The 25,323-nt window shown below is 39.1% G+C and overlaps 1 protein-coding gene across 1 annotated transcript in view; it reads right to left on the bottom strand.

Moving 5' to 3' along the window:
- Positions 1 to 25,319, bottom strand: part of CCDC85A (coiled-coil domain containing 85A) — a gene marked incomplete at its 5' end in the record, with an annotated part of 80,340 nt that extends 55,021 nt beyond the window's left edge. The window contains 2 exons of the mRNA XM_009582424.1: positions 21,523 to 22,438; positions 25,116 to 25,319. Of these exons, the coding sequence (XP_009580719.1) occupies positions 21,523 to 22,438; positions 25,116 to 25,319 (1,120 nt within the window). The remainder of the gene's footprint in view (positions 1 to 21,522; positions 22,439 to 25,115) is intronic.
- Positions 25,320 to 25,323: the final 4 nt, after the last annotated feature.

Raw genomic sequence — 25,323 nt, 5'->3', positions numbered from 1 at the left:
GAATTGACTATCAAGTATGAAACATATGTTCCCATGAAAATAAAATCAAAAGAGAATTCTTGTGTGACCAGTTCTTTGCAGCAAGATCAATTTCCTCTCTCCTTCTGACATTCCATTTTTCTTAAAAATCAAAATGGGGTTGAACAGGCTGGAAACAGTACTTCAGAACTACCCATGTCATCTGCTAACCTACAGCACCCCAAGTGTTGTGAGGTCAATTGTTGCTCCTGGCAATCGTAATTCGTATTCCTGCTTCAAGGACTCCGCTGTTTGGCAAGAAAACAAACCCAACAGTGCTGGTTCAGTATTTTCTTGACTCTACTTTGAATCTCTCTCCTGTGTGTTTATAAGGAATAACAGAGGATATACTTCTATACGGATTTCTCTTCTTTTTTACATCTTTAGCAAAGGGGGTGACTGAAAAAGCATATCATGCTCTTTTAATTCAAGATACTTAAGGACCAGAATATCTAATGTTAAGATACGTTCAATAAATTCACAGAGTTCTGCCGATTTACCACCAAGATTCTGGGCTTATCCTTTCAACATGTCTGTTACTGTGATGAACACAGGGTCACAGCACTGGGATCTGAAATGCTCATCACACTGACAGTCAGAAGCTACCAAAGCATACCCAAAGCAACTCTCTTGGCTTTTTTTAATCTGAGATATTAAGAAAACCAAAGTTTTCAAAAGAAAAGTCTCTGATAAACTTAGAAACACCTTTTTCATCTATATGGAGTTATAAAGCTTTGCACCTACCACAAATTTCTGTTCACCGGTCCTTTTACTCCGCACGGCGAGGTAAGTCCTGCTCACATGGCTTTCTTCATATGCCTATTCACAGGCCAACTGTTCAGAAACAGGAGTCAACGCGAGTATTTCCACTGACTTTAACCTCACCTAAAGCGATAACAGGAATAACTGCAGCACAGCAGAACCTCATCTACAGGCTGCACAATCCTGTACTTCTCTCCACAGCTTCAACAGCAACCATCACCATCACATTTTCTCATCTAGTTCTATTTTCCTAAAAAGCAGTGAAATATTTCATGCAATTCCTTGACTTAAGAGGAAAAAGCTCTAAACCACACAGCCAAAATCACATTCGCAGTAACTGTGACTTTTAATATATCAGTGACTAAAATCTACATTTCCTCAAGGAGAAGTCATCTTATCAGTCTACCATTACCTATTCAGCAAGCAAACACTGCTGGCCCTCAGCTGTCACCAAAGCAATGTCAAAAGAAAACAGGCAAAAAATTATTCCAATCTCCAGAAATGTAATCACAGTTCATGACATAACAGCTTGAGTGCTACTCACATATAGTTGTTCTTTTGAAGCATTAGATATAGCCTGGCGCACAGCAAGGATGTCTCATAGACTTTCATAATATTAATTTATTGCAGAGAGCAGGTCTAATTTCCTGCCCTCAGTACAGTAATTGATTGGCAACACTCTTGTATTAATTCTACTTTCTCTCTTACTGTTAAATCTCTGGCAGCCTGTATATTTGAATATTGAGCTTATTTGTATAGCTACAATATAACCTATACGTTACCACACTGTGTACCTTCTTGCGCTCGACCTATACTTTTGGAATGGATTTAGAATTTCTCACAGATAGGTTCATGTCCTACCTGGAGCTTTGTACAGAAGTATATATACTGCATGGAAGGAAGGGGAGGTGTGGTGTGTGTGAATGTAGCCCACGTCTATATATTTTCCTGAGAAGCACGTACTACCTTACAATGAAATTGGAAATATAAAAATCCTCTTTGATAAACATTTTAACTTTTCACCAAGTACCCTGGCAGTGGGATAGCAGTCCCCAGGCACCTGCATTGGATTACTCTCCGCTCTCTTGGCCTCAGACAGAGGTTCCACTTTTTTGAAACAGAAAGGCAATTTAAAAAAAAAAAAAAAAAAAAAAAAAAAAATCTATTTCTCTTCTCAGTGACCTTCCAGGAAAGTTTTCAATCCCACAGTACCTTTGGTTCATGTTAAATTTATCAGAATTACCATTTAGACAAACGGAGAGATTAAAGGTACCTAAGGCTACAGTTAGAAATAATCATAAGGCTAAAACTAAGCATTACAAATTATTCAAGAAAGCTTTCAAACCTTATACCTTCGTAAGACTATTCAGCTAAGTTTCTTGATAATCTTGAAAACGAAACAAAAAAAACCTCATAATGATTGACCAAAAATTTGTAGTTTAACACGTTAGTTATATGGTGCCTTATATCCACGCAACATAAAATTAAATGATTATCAAGCAATGCATGGCAGCCTGTGTAACTGAAATTAATTCACTGCTTTTACTTTAATTAATCTGATATGATAATAGGTATACAGACAGATAGTCCTATTTGTGCAGTTGAGTGAACATTTTCTGTTCGACTTAAAATGAGACAAGTGGCCCCCTAAATGAATAAATGCTAACCAAGTATGGACATACATAAAATGAAGCATGAGATTCTTCCCCCATTCAGTTAATCTGAGATTTTTTTCCAAGTGCTAAAGCACAGGCACCTATAGGAACTTCATACTGCCATATTAATCATACAGCACTCTGTCATTTAAACAGCTGCTAGACAAGGACTAACAAGAGGAACCAGGAGGAATTCCTACATCTCCATCTCACTCTGAATAATAGATCACCCACTATCAAAAATAAATCAAGGAAAACCAAACATTTTAGAAGAATCTCATCGTTTTAGTCACTGGCAGATTTGCAGTGATACTTCTCAGTGTTGGTATGGGTGAAAGTCGGCCTTCATGGGAACAGGCATGGTGCTGTTGAAACTACAAAAATCATGTCAGGTCTGGGTATGATCCCAAGTTTATCTGACAAGCTGTTTTATACAGAGGTAGAAAATCCATGCACAAATCTTTTACCGATAAGCAAAAGATATTAAGCCCATTTCTTACTACACTGCACCCAATGTATAAAAGGCAACAAAATATAACCCAAATAGAAAACATTCGTTAAGTGCTGTATTAAAGCAGCACTCAGAGAACGACACTGTGTTTTACAAGGACAGATAGTACTCTCACACCCAACTCCCAGCTGGGTTTGTGTTGTGTAAGAAAACAAGGCCAGACCATTCTTCTTTTCGAGGATTCTGGTCAACAATATCTATGACTTTCATCTACATAACTTTTCTTCTGCAATGCCCAAAGCATAGTTTCCAAACCTAGATTTAATTAAAGTTTACTTATCCACATGGTCTGAACTTTAAGCGTGCATCAGACTCCCTGAACCACACGATTTCTTGTATTGCCAAGTTTAATGAGGAATACTTTGCCCTTTAAGACCAAGTCCTCAAATCAGCAAATGCTGGTTTTGTACTTAAAATGAGGAACACACAGAAAAGCTTACAGAAGACAACAGCATCACTTTAGCACATTAGGTTAGAGCTGTTTGTAAATAACCACAATTCAGGGCCAAAGATATAAGGCTATACACATTGAAACGGCAACTTCAATGCATTCAGAAGATTGCAACCAAATCTATCTACGAAGCTATTTTTTTATTTCAGGGTAACGTGCATTGTCCCTGTCCTGATGGATCATTCTCATTATGCTGACATGCACATCACTAAGCTTTTAAGCAGCTCTACAATGCTGAAAGAGCAATGTACTGAAAGCCATCTGGATCTTCCACTGAAAATCTTTATTATACCTTTCTGTACGGCTGGACTCAACCTCTTTTGCCACTTTTGCCACATTGCTGAATCTGTCCAATTTCATCACTGAATCTTCAGTCAAATCCCACCAAATTAAAGCAGGTGCGATGGATTTTGCACTTTGAAGAGATGGCTGAAAAATTAATTTTTAAGAATATATATTGTTACAGCAACAAATTATAAAAAGAGAAGAACTTAGCTATTTAATAGCAAAACTGAGAATCCAAATAATTGGATTACCTCCTTTCTTGTCTGCAGATAGTCTACACTGTGTTTACATAAGGCAGCAAGAGACCATCTCTGCCCCATATAACTGATAGAGAAACTAGCGCTGTAGTTTTTAATCTCACGATAAACTTTTAGTTGGTCTTCCAATGTAATTGGTTTTTCAACAGCAATAATAATCAAAGGACTCATAGTAATGACTTTCACAAATCGTTAAGATTAATTTAGTAAAAAGTGGATAGAAAACATATTTTGCTTTCTCCTTTTTAAACAGAAAAGCTCAGATTTAGTGGCAGAGTTCATCAACTAACACAGACCTTTCACCGATGTCATGGCAGTAATTGTTTGAAAAATTAAATATTTAATAATAAAATACTTCTGCCTTCCAATACGCAGGGGAAGAATCCCGCTTTACAGAAAGCTCTGGTAGAAGAGTAGAGGGTATACAGAAAGAAATTTACATTTCTACACTATTAGCTGCTAAGATTGCCAAAGTAGCTGCAGTCGTACTTCTCCACTCTCAACCACAAGAGAAGACTTGCAGTAGGACCTTCAAGTGCTCAAGATGCCAAAAGCCATGGGGAGCTCAGAGATGCTACAGAAGTAAAAACCCTGAGCACCCACCGTGAGTCACTCAGGATCAGCACTGCCACGATGGCAACTACGCCGTGGCAGATACTGTAATAAATCTCCTATTTTTAATCTGATAGCAGAATGAGGGGGGAAGGGTAACAAACTGGTATCTGCGACTGACTAAAAAACTGCATCAACAGTTAACTCATTAACAAACCCCTTCAATTATTATGTTTAACACCCACAAAAAAGTGATATACAAGTGGTCATTACCTACATCATTTTCTACCATCTCAAGTTCAGAAATGCTGGAGCTCTGGTTGCCCCAATAATCTAATTCTGCTCTCTCGGACTTCTATATTCTGCAAGCAGGGATACTGTTAAAAAACAAATTCAGCATAATCCAACTTTGGGTAACTGGACTATGACATTTTCCCTTCTTTGGAGTCCTTCACTTTGACATTTTCCTTTCTTCAGAGTCGATCACTTTACAACCTATACACTCCTTAATATAACTCTGAATCTGTCTAACCTCATCTAGTTTCTTTTTTTCAAAAAAAACCCTCAGAAACTAGAAATTCTCTTCTGAGCAACTTTATCATCTGTGCTCACTAGGGTACGACTCAAACCTTCAGCATCAAACACAGCCTGCTCCCAGTACAGCTACAACACTACCTTCACACCTGAGTGACGTTTCCCTAGAGATGGCAATCAGCTTCTGAACTCAGTTTCAGGAGCAAGGAGAAAGGAGATCCTGTTCCGTTCATCCTTCTCTTTCCTTTCCACTTCCAGCAATTGTGCACTTGCTACTCCATCTGTAACCCCTCTGGGGAAGAGGGCTCTCTGCCTCTGCGCTCCAGCCCCCAGGCATGGCTGGTGGAGCTGCTCTCTCCTTTCCTAGAGACTGAAGATGCTTCATTCCTTGTAGTGTTTTACAAGGTGTAGGCGTTGTCAAGAGCTCTGCACTGGGTTCAGTGTTTCCAATGAAGCAGAGAGGGAGCCTGACATGCTTCCCCTGCTGCTGAAAGCTGCAGAGGCAGCTCCTACCACGTCTTCAGTGAGGGCAGGAGCTCAGCCCTGGGGTGATCAATGAAGGCAGCGCCCCAGGGAGAGAAAGGCCATAGCGATTTTTTTACTGTCTTCAAACCTGGACTGAGAGTCTCCATGTCAAATATCAATCGTATTGAAAGCAGACAGTGGAAGAATAGAACTTCTTGAAAGAAAAGTTGCCCGTTTTCCTTCAGATCAGAACATTATGGGCAAAAAGGGATTGCTGCCTGCTTCCCCTGGAATAAATTTCTAAGTCCCAGCTCGTATTTCCATGACACCACTTTAAAAAAAACTGCTTCTAAAAGCCTGTGAACCCAGTGGGAACATGCAAGCGTATAAAGTCAGCCACCTGCATAAACAAAAGCAGTATCAAACCCTAAATGATTTCATTAGCTAGATCAGTATCTCCAACACGACAACACGGCGAGTCATTTTGTTTTCAGAAGAAGCAACATTACAGCACACATATCCGCACACATGTGCATTTCTATAGCACGGTACTCAAAGGTCTAGAACAGGCAAGCAGTCATTTATTCTAAGTAGCAAGAGGTGCTTCAGGTATTGGTTTATACAACCTGCCCATATTCCTAGAAGACATGCTAGGATATTTTCTGGCAACTTGTCTCTCAAAGTCTGCCCAATTCCATCCTTACGTGCACTCAAGCTGCTGGCTCCTGGATAACATTGCTGCTGGGAAGCAACAGGGCAGCACAAGACCCCGTCATCGGTCTGGCACCAGTCCTACATCTCAGAGCATTTCCTAGAGTGGCAGGTATTACGGGTGATGCTTATCACATACCCGTATCTTGGCAACTTACTTTATTTCAGGAGCACTACATTAATGAGAATCCTTGCTTTCCCACCGCTGTGTAAGACGACTAGGTTTAGATCTGCACATTCCCCAAGAGAAACATTTTTGCTCATTTCTAAAGTTTATTTAACAGGCCAATTAGTCTCCTGCTAATCATCTCTCATGCTGGATAACAGTCTAGCAAAGTACAAAAGTATTCTGGTTATTCTACTCCTCTAACTTTTCCAGCTATGCCAAAGTCTTCAGTCTCAGAAACATTTTCAGTTTCCCTTCATTGTACATAGATGAACATGTTGCTATTTTACATTTTTTAATGCATGTTCATGACTCAAGCTTCATGTGGCTCAGGCAGAAGAAACACCATTACTTGGAAAGTGTGTTCGCTAGACTGAATGCAAAACATGAGACGTAACCAGTTATCATGTGAGTATTCTGGACACTGTATTAGAGGATTCCCTGTCTACTGACTGTCGGTGATATCCCAAGAGCTCAGCTTAAAAAAAAAAAAAAATTACTATTTTGACCCTTTCAAAATATCTGGGAAATGTTTCGATAAACTATTTTATTTTTTATGCAATTATCAATACTATATTTCTTACTAGTCTCTTTGAATTTCTAACTACTTACTGTTCATTTTTCTTATTCGAGGTTCACAGTTTAATTTCTTGACCTACATCCAGTAAAAGTTTACAATGACAAAAACATGATAATCCCATGCTGTAGTTTTAAAATTGGTTAAATACATTAGGAATGTTTTTACAGGAGAAAATTATATGGCTCTGCAGAAAATTTTACAAGCAAAGATATTTAGACAAGTGCTACATCAGAAGTAGCACCATATGTTCCCATACTTCAGCATGAAAGACAAAATGCCTGTAAAACGAAAAGCAATGAATTTTTTCCAAAAGCTACTGCCCTGAGAATTTAAAAATATGCACTTATTTCAAGTACCAAATAATCAAACCAATCTAATTAGGAAGGAGATAATTAAAAGACTAACAGGTTGCTAAATCACGCTCAGGACACACAACCTGGTGTTTGCTCTAATTTATAAGTAAGATTAAAATAGTAACAGTACCAACGTCTCTTTATCTCTGCACAGGTTTGAAACATTAAATTGCACTCAGACCACATGTCATCATAAGAAGTGCCATTAAAAACTCACGGGAGGTGAGGCATGGGAGGAAGCTGCTGTAATTGCAGCAACTTTCTACTCGTAACAAGAATTGTTACTGTAGTCCTGTCATCACATATCACTGACTGGAAAAGTTTAGGCTGTCATTTTTGAACGTCAAAGCCTGATTCCCCACTGAGTGTACATTACTATGAAGCTTTAAAATCCTGGACTGAATTCTGACCGGTGCCATTCATAAACATTTTTAGAAATTACTCTGCTACAGTTACTTTGTACAGGAAACCTCCATCTTTTGGCAGACAGTGAGAACCTTTACCCAGTCTTCCCTCAAACACAGCCACTGCTTCACATGACTTTAAGTAAACATTTCAGACTGCAGTACTTGATAGATAGCAGCAGCAACCACCTACCTGCTAGAAATGAGTCTACCGGCATTCAGCCAAAACCCCTCAAAATACACTAATTCACCAAGTTCCTATCTTCCACATCTGGCAAGTCACACAGATGTTCAGACTGAGACCTATGGAGATTTATATCTGCCAAGTACCACTTCCCCTGTTCCCTGGCATATTCACAAGATGCCACACTATTGATTGATACTAAGGGCCAAATGACCATCTTGCTAAAATATTGTGTTCTCATTTTTTTACTGTATAAGAGCTTTCATTTTCAAATTTTATTCTGACGAAAGATGAATACTCCTTTTGATTGCACGAGTTCGCAACGTGAAATCCCCAGCTAATAGCTGACCATGCCTCCAATTCGTATCAGCATCTTGATTTCCCAAGTGAAGACGACTACAGTTACACAACTACACTGCAACATTAAAAACAGGCCACAAGAAACAAGACAGAAAAATACAGCTTCCTCTAGTAGAGCTATCACAGCACTTCATTTTTACTCAAAGTTTGGATTCACTATAAATCACTTTCTCTATGTGCAAAGACACTTCTAAGCACCCCACTAAATGCAAAAGGTACATTAACAACTTCTAATATGCCTGCTGCACACACAGACAAAATAGAATTAAAAATAGCTTTGTTCCCCACTGGCTTGGTTAGCACAATTCAGGAAGGAAGGAAACATTACCTTAAAAGTTGATTTTGAAAGGAAACACATTGAAAATGTTTGTATCAAGCTAATTGTTCGTAAAGGTGTTTTCTAGGCACGTGAGTAACCTCAGCCCCAATTTTTACACCACACTCGAAACAGGCTTATCTAAGAAAAAAGCTGTTAGAAAAGTGGTATGATGCAACGGAATAATCAGTAGCTAAGACTCGGGAAACCTGGACTTAAGGTTTAGTTGGTGGCTGATTAATCCTGTCTTGTCATTTGTTTAGCCCATTGTTCTTCATGCACAAGATGACGATCACAGTATTTGCTTCCTTGGTAAATTGTTTTGAGAACTACTGATAAAAAGTTCTAAGTAATAACCGGGCACTACTAACAGGTGTAAGAGTTCACTCAGGTTAACAGCGCATCCATAGCTCCCTATGCACATCAGGGTCTCAACGTCACAAAGCCGTTTTTTCTGACTTTGTGCAACCGATATCTTGGCTGCATTCACACACGTAAATCAATGCGTGTTCCACACATTGATGTTATCCTGGTCAACACATGAGAGATCTCCAGAGCTAGAACTGCCATGAGTTCATCCATCTCCAGGTAAAAAGCCAAGGCTCTCTAGTCAGAGCTGCTTTATCTCCTAACAGTCAAGCAAGGCTGGTCCACAAGCCTCTGCAGGCTCAAAGTCCGCAGTTAGAAGCTGGAGCAAGGAGAGGACTTTCTGATGGCTTTTCACAGCAACCGAGTGAGCAAAGAAAAACAGCAACGTTCTCCCTGCCCCTAGCTCCCCTGGCTGGTACCACAGTCCCCACCTCTGAGATGACAGACTTGCTTTGGACCTTTCAGAAGCTCACAGGACTCAATAAAACACAGAAGCAAGCAAACACAGCACAAGCCAGAGCAAAAGTTTTTGGCCCAACAGATTGGGTCTGAAAAGAACACACATACTGCAAAGGCACTTTCCAGAAGATGCCTAAATGTCATTAGTGTGATGACCAACATGTTGGAATTTCCCTCTGCCAGATGTTCGTGAATTCAGCAGAATTTAAACATACCACAGACACACAAAATAGATATCACTGAACATTTATTTTGGTGGCTTTCAGATCTGATATATACTTGGGCTTGGATTTCTCAGAGTTCAGCTCTGTGGTTTTGAGGGTTAAGTTTTCCGCACAATACACAATTAAAAACGTGTGTTCACAAAAACAGAGCGAGATAACAGAATACAAGATCTGATGATTGCACTACCATACCAGAGGGTGAAAGGAACCTTCTGAGCAATGAGGAACGCACCTTGGCTTTCAGGAGGGCAGAGGATGCTCAGATCTCTCTGAGAGTACTCCCCACCCTATGGGAACAGGCATAAGCAAACTTGCATGCAATGAAATTGATACCAAGCCTTATCTGACTAGCTATCACTAAAATCTCACACCTCCGCACAGTCAGCCTCTAGCCCAGCTGACTGGTTTGCAGCTACCAGGCCACATCTTGCACGGCGTAGAGGATAAGCACCGACAGAGTTGAAAGCAGACAGGCCCGCAGATAACCACTTAGTCAGCATCATGCCAAGCCAAAATCTACAATCTCAGCCATCCCTGGACCTCCACAGATTTGCAGCTGGCTTAAGCCCTGAATTAAAGGGACGGTGTTTACATGAGAAGAGAACTGGGCCTGCAATCCGTAGGTCAAAGAGCTACTTCTGATTTACACCATTAAAATAGAGAAATCTATGTTTGTTGAAATATGTTTCTTTACGTATACAACAAATGTCTCTGGATGTGGCTAAAATTGAGAATGTTCTCAGCTTTATCCTCTCCAGATTCCTGATCGACTTCCAGAGCAGTGAAGAAACTGTCTCCCAAAGAACCTTTCCCACTGTGTTTCACCAATATAACGGGACACAAATTTAGTACTTAGTAAGCACCCTATCAACAGTCATGCTAGCTAGATAAGTAAATCACCTGGCTGGTTTGTTCATCATCTAACTAGCACAACTATTCACACTCCTGAGGCACCTGAATACTGGGCTGATGGGTAAAAACACAGACACAGCAAGGCTCAGTGTTTGGAATTAAGACGCTCCTGGTTCCCTGGGAAACAGCATTTTCTAATAAACAGAATACAAACGTTATCTGGATTTTTCTCACTTTGGGCAGTGAAAGTCTACTAATCACTTTCATCTTCCATTACAGATTCTTTCCCACGAGTTTCAAGAGCCTCTTGCTTCCTGTGCACCATGATGTATTTCTGAGCAGCACTGCAAGAACAAATCAATTAAAATCTAACAAAATTTTGGGGGTATTAAAAGCACTTAATTAAAAATGTTAAATTTGAGAGCAGGTGTCACTTGACTGCATCTTCGCAGTCAGCACTCTGTTTCTCCTGTAAAAAGGACAATGAATATCCAAAAATCTCACATTAGGTTTAATTGACATGTAGGATTGATATCTAACATCAATTAACTGAAAAATACACCTGCTAAGTGCACCTCTACCAAACGTAAAGCAGACAGACCCAAGGTTTGCTACATTTAAAGTATGTATCTTTTCATATTGATAAATTCAACAGATATTTTGCTCTCAAAGCAAACAGAAATTATTTCTCATTCAAACGTTCTTCAATAATCCTTGAAATATCCATTTTCCAAACTGACATCAGAATCAACTCTGTTGATTTTGTTAGTTAAAAAAAAAATAAAAATAAAAACATCATCAAGCAACAGGCTGGAATAGAATATGTTGCCCAGGAAACTGACTCTTAGCTTCAGTGCCCAAAGTACACATTTCCAGGTGGCAGTTGATAAGCGTTGACTTGTCATTTAAGTACAATACACTTTGTTTAATTTGGATTGTTGTAGAGTTATCATGAAAGAGGGTCAAGCAAGTCCTCTTGTGCTACATCTCTTTTTGGACTTCCCCAAGTATCTTTTCAGTATTCCACGGGTCTACAACTGGATGTAATTGCAGTAGTGTGATCAATACAAGGAGTTAGCGCTATCCAACTCATTCTTGGCAAAACCAGGACGATGGAGTGACTTGAGAGGATAAAACTCTGAGATCCAAGATTGTCTGATCAGTCACATCCATGCTGTAGGGCAATCCAGCAATTCATTTTTATCAGCCTGAATACAACTTTTTTAGTACACTCTAAAAGGTTAAGAAATCTTTCCACTTTATTACTTCTACAGAGAAGGTATAAAATACGCAAATACCAGTGCCTTAATGCTGAAATTAGGATTTCTTTTAACGTGCTCAGGATGCTTTTTGTCCTCCTAGTTCTCCAAAATATTTGCACATGCTATGGCTGCAAGCAGTCAAAATGTAGCATTCAGCATTATTGATTGGAGTGTAGATCAGGTGTCAAGTTCCAACAACAAGGAATAAATCAAAAAGTTCTTAGCACCTGTACCTGGAGGAGACACAGATTCTGGTATCTTCTGCTGTTTAGTTAAGACTGCAGAGCCTTTGGTCTTGGTGGTTGGAGAGCTGGTTAGGAAAAAAACATTGTTGGATCGCTTTGCTTTCATGTTTTCTTTATGGACCTAATGACATTGCAAAAACTTAAAATTCAAAATTTCACTTCAGATTACAAAAAATCCTAAAACAGACGCAAGCAAGCAAGATGAATGACAATAACAGACAAGCGACTTCATTCAGAGCACTGCAAGAGCATGGATATTTAAGCATCTTGCTTCTGCCTGGGCACCCAATTTCCATGCAAGTCAGGTGCCCCATGAGGAGTGAAGTGCTCAACCACTTTGAAGGATCTAAGCCAATTTTCAGATTCTACCTCATAACATTCATATGCTCGTGCTTGATGTATTCAGCTGCCTTCAGTGAAACGTTCTTTTCCTCTCTCATAATCAAACAGTATTTTTAGAGACCCACCTTAATGTCATCGGTAGTGTTTTCAGACCACAAAAATCGTAAGATGGATTTTTAACATCATTAAGATTCATTTGTAAAACAAAAATAGACTCAGAAACCACGAAGGGATGTGGATCACCAATCAATGCTTTTCCCCAGGCTTATCTGAGCTTCGCATAAATGTGAGCTACCTAGTGATGAATCAGCCCTCTAACCTTTGTAAAAAGCATATATATTTTTTTCTTTGAATCCAAGTTACATGTTCCAAAAGCCTACAGCAAACGTTGATCAAGGTAATTTTCACAATTCACAGGAACTTAAAGAGATGCAGTGAAAGAATTCTAGTGAGTTTTGAGGCCAAATATTTGAAGGAGGTATCTCACTATGGATCAAATTAGAGAAGTTTGATATTACAGGCATAAAAGCCCTGGAATAATTTGGGTAACCTTGAGGAAGTACCAAAATGGAGGCCTTTAGAAGCCATTCAATATTGCTGCTGACCACATGGCTCACTGTGCTCTTTCAGCTACAACATATCTCTTACTCTTGACAGTCCTGTGTTTGATTAGTCTAAATAACCACTTAAATTATTATATGGACTTTTACAAATCTCTATGACAAACCTTGTCACCATTTTTCCCCCTCTGTAACCTGACATAATATTTGTAATAATTCAGTGCAAAGTTCACACAAATCATGCAAATAAAAAATAAAGGGTGAAGAAACATGTACTTGGTTGAAGTATATGGGTGCAAAACTCCTGGTTCCTTCCTCTTCCCGAGGATGTACAGAAAAAATGCAAATATGCCAGAAGTTTTATAGCAGAACTGACAAGTTGAACTAAGACTATTTGTTATTCACAGCCTTCACATAACTGTTCATCTTTTAAGACAGCCTAGCTCAAGATAGCAGCTTTCCCATTCACAATCAATAAATTTGCAAACATTTTCATGCTGTGTACCAAATGCTCATGGACAGATCTCAAATCACGAACCTGACTCCTTTTTGTGTATCTTGCAGAATTAAAAGTATAAAAAAAAAAAAAAAAAAGAAAAAGATTTACAAAAACACTAAATGTGCACAGACTAGTATCATTAGTGTATTTATTTTTTTAAAGAAGACTTTAGTAGATATCCTTCCCTCTGCCATGTTATACTTGTATAATTAATTTCCTCCAAAACAGATTACCGTTATTACTAGTATATCTACTGTCTTTCAGTCCCACTGTCCAAGGCCTCTTCCAGGCTAATCCTTCCTTTTTCTCATTTTGTTTGGTATCTTTCTGTTATGATACTGTCTGAAAATCCCATCAGAAGTGATCAGATTTCAAAAGAAGAAATAGCACAAAGAGGGGAAAGAGAGAAGGGTGAATTTTTCTCCTCTTTTACTTAAATATGCTTTTAGATTTCTTGATTGTGAATGCCCCAAAGGTTATAGAAGATTCTTAATTCCTGTATATAAAGGAACCAAAGAACATTACTAAAACCCTTCACAGTACTTCGAGTTTGCACTAACGGTGAAGTCCTTGAGGAATATTACAAGCCACAGCTGGAGAACGAGTGTGTGGAAAAATTGCATCCACATACAAAGGAACAATAACCAAAAGAACCACCTTACAGAAATTAGTAACTGCCACACTGGATCAGACCAATGCAATTAGTGTTTTAGCTTCTCCCCCCTTTCCCCCAACAGGGACCAGGACCCGCTGTTTTAGATAGAGGCACTCAGAAACTTTTGCCATTAACAGCAGTGGAACAACACACCAGAGTGAAATTCACCCTCAGTTTCTATTACTTAGAAGCTGATGTTCACCTTAAACCAAATAAATGGGACCTCTTCTCCCAAATATCAAGGATTGCCATATTATCTTTCATTTTGTATTATCCAAAGGAATGTATGATACTTCTCAGGACTTTAACCGTTGTTGGGCTCTGTGCCATTTCACAGCAGTGAGGGTCTAGCTAAATCTGCTAGTGTAGCTTAAGAGTTTAGTTACAACTGAGCATCCTATTAAAACACTTCTCCAAATTCCATGCTACAGCACTCTATCCCTTTTTCTTTACTAAGGCTTAATGCCGCAGTTATCTTCAGACAGACAAGAATACTGACAGTTACACAGTGGACTCTTCTACAGATTCAAGTATAAGGTTGTGGTAAAACCGATCATACCAGAAGCACTGTATAATTTGGTTTTAATCTCTTCACAAGTATGGATATGGTATATTAAGATGTACTTCTTTCTGCATTAAGCAAAATTCAAAGCTATGTCTCAGTCCTAGCTGACACAGCTTAACAGAGCGCACCCTTTAACTATTCGAGAAGCACATGAAGACAAGATTTCTATCAAGATCGTGACTTGAAGATAATTTTTAATGCTCTCTCAGTAACTATATATCTGTGTATATGACAATAAGACCTAAGATAAGCTGTGCTTCAGTTTACTAATTAAAACATGACTTACTAGCTCAGAAGCCAATGAATTTTCATTGCTAGAGTCATTTTCTTATGTACGCAAAGCTTTATTACACCTCATTAAATACCCTATAATTTGGAATGCCTCACTGTCCTTGACACCCATCAACATCTATGCACTTTCTGTGTGAATGGTAGCACAAAATTTTAACCCCATGCTACACTGACTGCGATGCTCTTCCCTAAATGTTAACCCATTCATATCCAATCCCTGCACAACCTGCAGCAACTCTCCATCATTAACTTCCTAATAAAATAAAAAAACTGGGGGAAAAAAAAAGATTCCATTAATAGAACAGAAAAGACAGGACACCCTTTGATTAACACACATAATATACCCTACAAGGCCGAAGTTCTTAAGCAAGCAGCACTTACCAAGAGTTATTATAATATTCTAACTCTGCATTATAACTGCCAGAGTTCAGAGAATTTGACAATTTAATCACTCTAATATTTCTAAAAACATATTTTACTATTATAAAATCATAACACTGTAACTCAGAAAGCTGTGCAAAGGACTATGTTACATGTCCTCGGTTAAAGGTATTCTCCCCAAGCAAGGACTCAGACAGGGCTTTAATGTGAGGACTCTCCATTCTGGCACTAAAAAAATAAAATAAAATAAAGATCTGCCCACATGTTTCAGGCAGACAACACTAACAGCCGTGCAAGCTCCTGATGAGCTCTCAGGGATAAAGGCAAATGTCTTGCATCTTGATCCAATCACCATGAAAAATAAATAAGCTTTTGTCTTCAGTACATACCAAAACAAACTCCCACTCACTGCTCAGAAAATACATTATTTTTGAAAACATACAATGAAATAAATGAAACAAACAAACAAAAAATCAGTATGTCAGATCCATCCCAGGTGAAACACTAGTAAAGGCAGGGGATGCGCACAAGCGCTATCTTGCAGAGTGTTTGTCAAGACACTGTCAATAATGGCACTGTGATTTATTGTTAGCCTTTCACTTCTGGAGGTCTGTGGTCAAATGTCAGTGAAGTTCCAACAGACACTCAAAACACGAGATATGGCCACATATCTCAAATTAATCAGCCAGCCAGCATAGCTGCTAACCTCCGCTTCGTACTGCTTAAATGCTTGGAAGATAAGGGCACCATTCACAGGTCTGAAGGGAGAGTTACTGAATGGGCTGTATCAGCGCTTCTGTGTAACCGTGGTACGCCACATGAACTGGAGGAAACGAGTAACTGACTCACTGGCAGAAGCTGTATAGTCATCACCAATTCCCTCCCACCTTATTAACACAGACACACTCATCACGGACTAACATAGACCTTGTTCTAAAAGATACATGGTATATCGGTGATGGTTTGAAGATAATGTATCTATATTCCCTACTCTGATTCTTGCAGTAAAAGTGTCATTGCTTCCATCAAAGAAAGACTGAATTAGCATCAAGTCTTTACTGCAAAACGAAGTCATCTGTGTAGCAGGATATGCAACCTAAGGGAAAAAGTACAAAACTTGAAAGTAGTGACTTCACAGAAAGTGCTGTGTTGTCACACGTGAGAGGTTGTCCAGCTGAATCTTTCCTATACTTCCCACCATAACTGTAGTGCCGCTACCTACCTAGTGTCAAATAGACAGAGAGAGAAGCCAACCCCTGCAGTCAGCACCAGTCTGTTTGCCACTTTGATCATCCACTGAACTTTTCAGTAACCAGAGTGCTGGAACATCCATATAACTGTTTGAAACTAGGCATGTTTCTTTATAAGGAGAGGCATCAGTCTTCCCATTAACATATCTATAGTTTTGCTGGAAGGATGATCCATCTTATACTAAAACATTCAAACCAAAACTGGTTTTGTCAGTGATGTTAAGGATATGTAAGCGTAAACTTCTCCCAAAAGCCCTACAACATGAGTTTCTAGTAGGTTCATTGTTTTGATATTACAAGCCACATTTTCAACTTGATAGATTACTCCATAAAAAATGAGTTTGGTAATAAATGCAGCATGCTCTAGTCACATACATATTCACATATCATGCCCCAGTTCTCTTACAGTGTGTAATAGCTCAACTAATTTACAAGTTTGACATAAAACCTATGGAATTCAATTGAAAGACTTGGACTGACATAAAGTTTCTACACTTAAAATAATAAACTTCCGAAATAAATAGTAGATTACTTCATACTGGCAACCAAAAAATTCTATCAATCCTGTAGCCTTTGTTTATACAACAGGTTACTCTCAAGAGTAAGTAATGCTCTATCAGATGCACAGTGGTGCGTGCTATCAGGAAAGCTCAGGTCACACACAAAGGATTGTACACCGCTATTAGTGACAGGCAAATTATTTCCATTTCAACTTTAAGAAACATAATACGTAAGCAAACCTACATCGAAACATGACATCATTTCACTATTTGGCCAGCAGGATGTGAGCTATGTCCACAGAGAGGATATCAGGTAACTCCATAACATTATTTTAAGTTTTTTCTCTCTGAAGTCATACTGCAGTTTCCTCTCTTTACACAGCGCAGTATTTTCTGATTTTATTTTCTTTATAAGAAGCACATTTGTAGCAGAAACTGTTCAAAATTTAAGCTGAGTCTCTATTTAGCCTACAAACACCTTTGCTCAAGGAGAGGTGCTGTTGCATTTGTTCTGTAAGAATCCTCACACCTCCAGCAGTACATATAGTGCTAGTCAGCAGTTTTACTTCTCTTCATCAGCAGGAAGCAAAAAGCACATATGAAAGCCTTCCGATACTTTCCTTTCACACGACAGTCAAAGCCCAGAGTAAACCAAAGGACTTCTTAAAATAGAAAGTTTACAATAAATTGCTTAGAATAAAAAACACCACTTAGATTGCAAATGCTGAAAGCACATTCATTTATATAGAGGCGTGGGGTATAAGTCGCCACATATTTGTGTCAGAGTTAAACTGTCATGTATTATTCTAGGTTGCATAAATGTTCTCTTTAAAATGTTTTTACTGCTGGTATTTTCTCTTCTAATTTCAGCAATCTTTCTATCCCAAATACCTCTGTGCTCATTACCCAGAATGTTTAGGTGCGATCACAGCAAAAGATTGTTACCATGTTTTATTTGGTTAGAGCCTTTAAAACGAAATACATATGTTTTCAATTAACTTGAATTTAGCTCTCACATCCCATTTTCTGTCACTCCAAAGGCTGAGGACACCCATTTCAGAAGAATATGTAGGAGAACCCTCAAGTAATTTTTTTTTTTTAAGCTTTATAAATCTTATAAATGAAAGCTGACATGTCATACAAGAAAAAACACCAAGATCAAACCTTTGAGCATAGAAAATGAGAAGAATTATGAAAGGAAATGTTATCACCTAATCCTTTATTCCTTCAGCTGTGCCTATGGACCAAAGACAGCTTCAGACTGAACTAACTTCCCACATACCTCATGACAGCTTAAACTATGCATGAAGCCCAAATGATTAATGCATATACCATATCCTGTAAAGCAGACTAGAGCTACACATCATATTTCTGATAGCATTGTAACATTATATTGCAACTGCTTTAACTTCAGCTTAAGAGTTTGTCAGAAACCTGCAAATACACTAACTCTATTCCCTGTGTCTTTACGTACAAAGTTCTGGTGTAAATAACTATACACTACTGAATATATTGCTTCCCTGTGGTCACGCAAGTGCTGACAAGACCAGAACCCCAGGTAAATGGGAGCTGTTAGCAGCATATGGAAGCTCTCATTTCAACAGGAATACCTAGGCTGTTCGCAAACATTCTTTCCAATTAGGAACAGCAATTTCAGGTAGACAGTATAGTACTTTTTAGAATGAGATTTGACATGCAGAGGAATACCTTCTCTCAGACCAGATTCAGAGCCAAGACCAAGGAAGATGGGACAGGCCTGTACCGAGTCTGGTAAGTTCTGATTACATATTTAAAATATATTATTTTATTCCTTTATTTACAAAGGAGTCAAAAGATGTTAGTCTCTGCTATTCATCATTTAGGATCACAAACACTTTGCTGTTGCTGCTCAAATGACAGTCCACAAGTACTGCAATAAGATTAGAAGTCCCTGAAAAATAATCACACAGATGTGCAATAAAACATCTACTAGCTAGATATACTCCAAATTTTAAAACAAACTAGGTTCCACCAACATGATATAGTATACTTACTACCTGATTTTGGGATAAGAATCGAAAATAGCATCCTTTTATATTCCTCATCAGAATTTAGGGCCAGCTTTCCATGCCACTTTCTAACTCATGTTTTCACAATTTCACCATTCCTTACAACAGATGCAAAAGATCAGGATTTTCATTACAGCTCAATGCACAGTTCCCCCTCTATACTCGATTGGCAGGTTCATGTATACGCAGGTATACGCAGAACATGCAAATTAAGATTTACACATTACTTTCACAACAATAACAATTATAACGGTCAGCACTTTTACCACTTCCGTATTAACTGTTCTTCTCCGCAACTTTACAGTAGCTGACAAAATCAAAACACAAAAAAAAAAACCAAAACAGTTCAGCCTTGCTATGAAGACCAAGTATTTTCCTGAAGTTTAAGACCTCTTCCTCACAGCAAAACTGTCAAGAGTTTGACCACTGACCAAGGTCAGACAAACGTCAGAATTAAACCTCATGCTTGCATCAAGTTATATAAATATGAAATAAGAGAGGTTTGACAACTTACTGGCGAGAGAATTTCTCTGCAAAAATGTTTATATAAAGTGTAGGACAGGCAAAGCTCTGATTAAAGTCAATAAACAGACTCCCAAATCACCAGCTGCCCTCTTCAGCATCTTGTGGCCCGAGTCCAAATTGTAGGTAGTTGAAATACTCTGCACAAAGTACACCAGTCAACTGAGGTTTCAAGTAACAACTGCTTTCATTGCACTGTTAATAATATGGCCAAGTTCTTAATGAGACTACTTGAACAAAAAAAAAAAAATCTGAAAGCCCACCATGTTGGGAGTAGAAAAACTGTATCTTTGTCTATGCGTGAGTTTTAAGAACATATACCTAAAAACTTAGATCACCTTTCTACGTAACCGGTGACTGGATTGATGAACATCATGAGTGCAAATAAGAAACCACTTTAGAAAGTCTGGTTCCATACTTCACGCTACTTAGAGCCAGGTCAATTTTAAACAGAAAGAACTGAATGGAGAAAGAAATACAGTATTTAATGGAAGTTTTGTAAGACCAACTTTTATAACTTACGTATTACACATCTTCACACAGTTGTCATACACTCATTTTATTAATCATTTTAAAATCATTAAAAAGAGAAGTCTCTACACTTACCACTTTGGGGTTCGTCAGCCCTGTCAAGTATATGCATTTCACTGCAAGTAATCTGGATTTACCCCTACAGAGCAGGTTATCTTAACTGAAGGCATTCTGTAAGTTAATCACGATAGGTAAATGGACCGATGTGAGAAAGCGATGTGATAAATGATGCGGACAGCACCCGGCACAGAGCTCACTGTCTCCTCCATCTCACAAGCAGATCCAACAACAAGTGGTCAGTTCCACCGATGTCAACGCAACTTCTCACAGCTGCTTATAAAATGGAAACACATGAACTCCATCCAAGACAATTTACTAAAGCAAAATCCTCACTTTCTTCAGTGCTTGACTTCAAATCTAAGTGTAAAGGTCTTAGAAATGGGTTTTCAGCTAATGACACTAATTTCCTTCACGAAAACATCTCAAAGCACATAGAAGAAATAAAATGGAGCAGACTATAGAAATTCTGCTAAGTCTACAAAAAGTTATTTCTACAGCATAGTAGGATGTTTGAACTTTGTTTTTCATCATTTGTTGTATTTTATTCATTTCAATGTTGTTGCAACCACTTGTCTTTCAAAATAACAAAATATTTAAATTGTGACTATCTTTAAAAAAGTAATTAATTTCAATCAGTGAGGATACACAGCTCTTAAAAGCTAGGCGTGTTTATTGGGTCTCTTTCTAAAATGCAGCAATAACAACACAAAAAAAAAAAAAAAACCATCAGCTTAAGATCTTCCTTAATTTTTAATTTGTTATAATTAAACACATGCGAACTGAAGGCTTTGAAAAGCTTTAGGAGCTATCAGATTCATTTATATTGAGCCTATCTCTTCATCTGGGGTCTTTTCCAAAGTTTATGGAAAAGGATCTAAGAAGCCTTCCATCAATAAACAGGAAACTTTAAAATCTTTAAAGCTACAGACAGGGTACATTAGGAACATGGAAATTAAATTGGAGACATTCTCCTCCATTCTGCTGACTCAAATATAGGCAGGACAAGAAACATACACAATTCCTCTCTGATGTAAACAGAAATCTACCTAGGGACAAACAGTTTACATCTACCAACCACAGAGCAGGATCAAGGCCAAGAGTTGCTTCTTGATACCTTACACCAACACTCAAGATGCACTTCTCCTCTACTTTTTTAATCTACCCAACCCCTGCTGGACAGACATATTCCGGTTAATTCACTTGCTAAAGGAATAATGCTTACACCAGACTTGTTACCTTTCATTTCACATAAAACATTATTCCTTTTCCAGAAATAGTTGAAATAGCACTGAAACTACCTTAGTAATTTGCAAAGTGACTTTTCACTAAATGTATTGACCCACCATTCATTCCATTGTATATACTTCTGTGGTGAGGTGACAGGTCATCTGTTACTTGTCTCCTGAGGGTACCTTCTCTGCTGCCTCCGCTGAGATGTTTGAGATGCTCTGGGCTCCCTCCGTAGTGTTGTTTGAGATGCTCAGGGCTCGTACCCCTCACTTTGTGGAGATGTTCTGTACTTCCACTTGGCGTGTGTTTTTGAAGATGATCTGGGCTGCCACTGCTGTGCTTTTGATGCTCAGGGCTACTACCAGGCCTCTGCTTTTGAAAGTGTTCAGGACTACTACTCAAAACATGCTTTGGGATAGTTTCTGGACTGCTGCTGCTGTGCTTTTGTTGTTCAGGTGCTTTGACAATGGTTTTGTGATGTTCCGGACTCGGTCCTTTCAGGTGATGATCAGGACTGCCAGAACTCCTAGGCTTCTGAAGGTGCTCTGGGCTGATACTCCTGTGTTTCTGATGCTCAGGGCTTCCTTCACCCCGAGTTTTTTGAAGATGTTCTGGACTAGTACTTGGATGATGTTTATGATGGTCTGGACTGTCTGTACTTCCCGTGCTAGAAGTACTACTCCCATCACCGACATCTCTTATGTAAGTACTCGTTGCGGTTAACTGGCACAGGCTGATTTGGCTGTCGATAGAGCTCCGGCTGCCTGCTCCACCACTTTTCTCCTCATCCAGCAACACACACAATTCTTTCAGCTCCAGGTTTTCCTTAACCACTTCTTCTTGTCTCACTTCCAATTCTTTCAGCTTCTGTAAGTATAAGGCAACCTCTTTGTGCATAACACTAGCACTGTATCTGCCCAGTCTCTGCCATTCACGGGACACCTTCTTGCCTTTCTGCCTGTCATCATCCAGAAAGCAGCAAAGGTCTCTCAGTTCTTGGTTATCTTCTTGGAGCTTCTGGTTGATATCCTTTAAAAGAAAGATAATCATGACAGAGGAGTGCCTACAAGAATTAACATTACACCATTACCGTTATACAAGCCCGTGAACAGCACTGCTATAAGCCCATCATCTAAGCACACAAGTGAGGCATAAATAATTACGTGTGTTGATCTGGCACATAACAACAGCATCATGCTTCAAACAAACAAACAAACCTGCTGTCCAGGTGTGACTATAATATGGAGCTAATCTTGAAGGGTTCAAAGACTAACTTCTGATAGAGCATAAAAGTTTCAGGTGCTTAATTAATTTTCATGCTAAATATCAGAATAATTTAGCTCCCAAACTGGGCAAAGAGCATAAGCACTCTCATGATGATCTCACTCCCCTGAGAAATATTCACCTGCGAATTACTGCTGAGTAATACTGCAAGGTACATCAGAAATTGTAATCTCACTTAAATAATTAATTATTAACATTTATACTCTCTATTCCCTAAAGCATATTCACATATAAAGATGAACTTTTTAGAGATTTTAAATATTTGGGGTTTGTTTGATTTTGTTTCAGATTTGCATAAAAGTATCTTGTCAGTCATCACTTAATCAGAATTGCTTCAACCACTCTGAAATGAAATAAACTGCTTTAATAGATTTTTCACTCCTTACAAAATGAAGCACCATACCCTTCTTTAAGTGAGGAACAGTCTGAAGCAAAAATGTTCAAGCCATTACTATAGCAGAATACCACGCCAAAGAAAACCTCTTCAGTATTTTATCCTCCTAGTTTTACTAAATTGGCTTGCAACCATATTTATCTTCCTCCCATCTAAATATTCATTCCTTCTTATGTATGATATTAGAAGTAGAGATTAGCCACAACTGTTAAAAATTTAGCCTTATGGAAAAACCATTTTAGCATTGTTTCTTAAGAAAAGAAAGCTGTTGTAACTCCACTGGATTTGTGTGCATGCATGTGTTTGTCTCATCTTTGCCTCAAAATAACTTTAAACTTGACCAATTTCAACCTATATTTGACAAAGGAGAAATCTCAATGAGTCTACAAGGTATCCTTAAAAATCTGTGCTGGTGAGAGATACTTAAAATGACCCCATGGTGGAATAAAAAAGTTTGAGTGGAAGCCCACAATTCAACAGTCAGAAGCAGTAGGCAGCCAGCCACCACAACCAGGCACGGCTGGTCACTGTTACTCATGGACCAGTTATTTCACACAGGACAAAGGAGGTGGATGTCCAGACACCAACACAGGGCTCAAAACCTAGTTCTCCCAAATTCCTTTTAAAAGTTCCAGCTGAGGCATCTGAACAAAAGGCGGAAGTTAAACATCACTTAAAGAGTTCAGAATTGAGAGAGGAATTTGTCACTCCTTCCTACACATCTTGGTGTGTTTTGTTACTTATCTGGATGATGCATAAGTCCGTATGGTGTCACAACACCTTTGCACATAACTTGAGAAAGATACTATTGTTGTAATTTAACTTACATTTAAAATGTAAGCTTTGTTTTTACTAAAGTACTATCACTGATGGGTCATCTTTACCCCCAGACACCATATATTGTCAAAAAGAGGAAGGGGACACACACACACTCTCATACTTCGCAGAACAGGAAAACTTGGGAGACAGGAAGAGTCTTCCCCCACATACTATTTATTTTATGCCACACTATTATCAAAGACACTTTCTCAATAATTTAGTTGTTTAAAGCCATTCTACAAGTCAAGAACTCTCTTCTAATGTACGTAACTCTCACGTAATAATTCCAAAGCCCACACTGCATCTCTGTCTCTCCTCTCCTTCCCGCCAACCTCCCTGAAGGAATTTCCTAAAAACAATGTCCTTTTTCAAAGCAACAAGACAGAAAATGTTTTGTAGTCATGCCTACTTTAAGGTAACTTTCTAGGTCTACACGTGTACATGCTACATCAGGGTAATTATCTGTAAGTAGTCACACTATCTTCCCAATCCTTGGAACTGGGAAAGAAACATTAGTGACTATGCTTCTCATCCAACAAAAGAGTTAACTTAAGAAGGGATAAGTCATTACCGACTTGGTCTGCCTCTCATTGTAGTCTGCAGAAGTATGCAATCGAAAACGGTTTGATCAGAGATGTGTTATCAGACTTTTTTTTCAGACAATAAACTAGGGATTGGTTCTGATCATCCTGAAACTGAGCCTTCACCTGTCATACGCTGCACTGCATCCTGGAAATGACCAGCTCTCTCCAGCAGCCTACCAGACTGCTTGGCAGATGAGTAAGTCATCTTAAAATAGTGACAGAAAACAGCGTAAGCTACACAAAACCTTTTGAATGTCTATAGCTCTGCACACTATTCTTTCACCTGCACTTCAGACAGGATCATTTAACCTTACTAAAAACCAATGAAGTCTAACACAAGAGTGACAAGACTTAAGTGTTTTCATCAACACAAAGCATACTGGGGCAGAGCATACAACAGCTGTGCTCCACAGCCTGCCGAATAGTTGGTGATCTCTTAACTGCACACTCGATTTTCAAGCGAGATCAAACGCTATTCACTCCAGTCCTTGTTCACTTTTCATGCGATTCTCGGTAACGGCTCCTCCCAGACCATCCACCTGATGAGATTGCTCCCGGCGGGACGGGCGGGGGACGCGGAGACACCACAGAAGCTTCAGGGGTCCCACCCTGCCCACCCCGCTACCTTCAAGCCGCGGATCTCGCCGAGGTGGAGCTGGAGGCGGCGGTTCACCTCGCGGATGAGGTTGCTGTGGTCCAGCATCGCGCTCATCTTCTCGGCCTCGGCGCGGCGGAGGCTGCGGATCAGCTCCTCCTTGCTCCACTTGAGCAGCTCCTCATCCGACACCTTGGACAAGTCCTCGGCCGGCGCCGCCCCGCAACTTTCCGCCGCC

Source organism: Fulmarus glacialis, unplaced genomic scaffold (genome assembly GCF_000690835.1).
Source record: "Fulmarus glacialis isolate BGI_N327 unplaced genomic scaffold, ASM69083v1 scaffold8130, whole genome shotgun sequence".
Lineage (NCBI taxonomy): Eukaryota > Metazoa > Chordata > Aves > Procellariiformes > Procellariidae > Fulmarus > Fulmarus glacialis.
The sequence above is the reverse complement of the archived record's forward strand: the minus strand, read 5'-3'. Positions and strand labels throughout refer to the sequence as shown.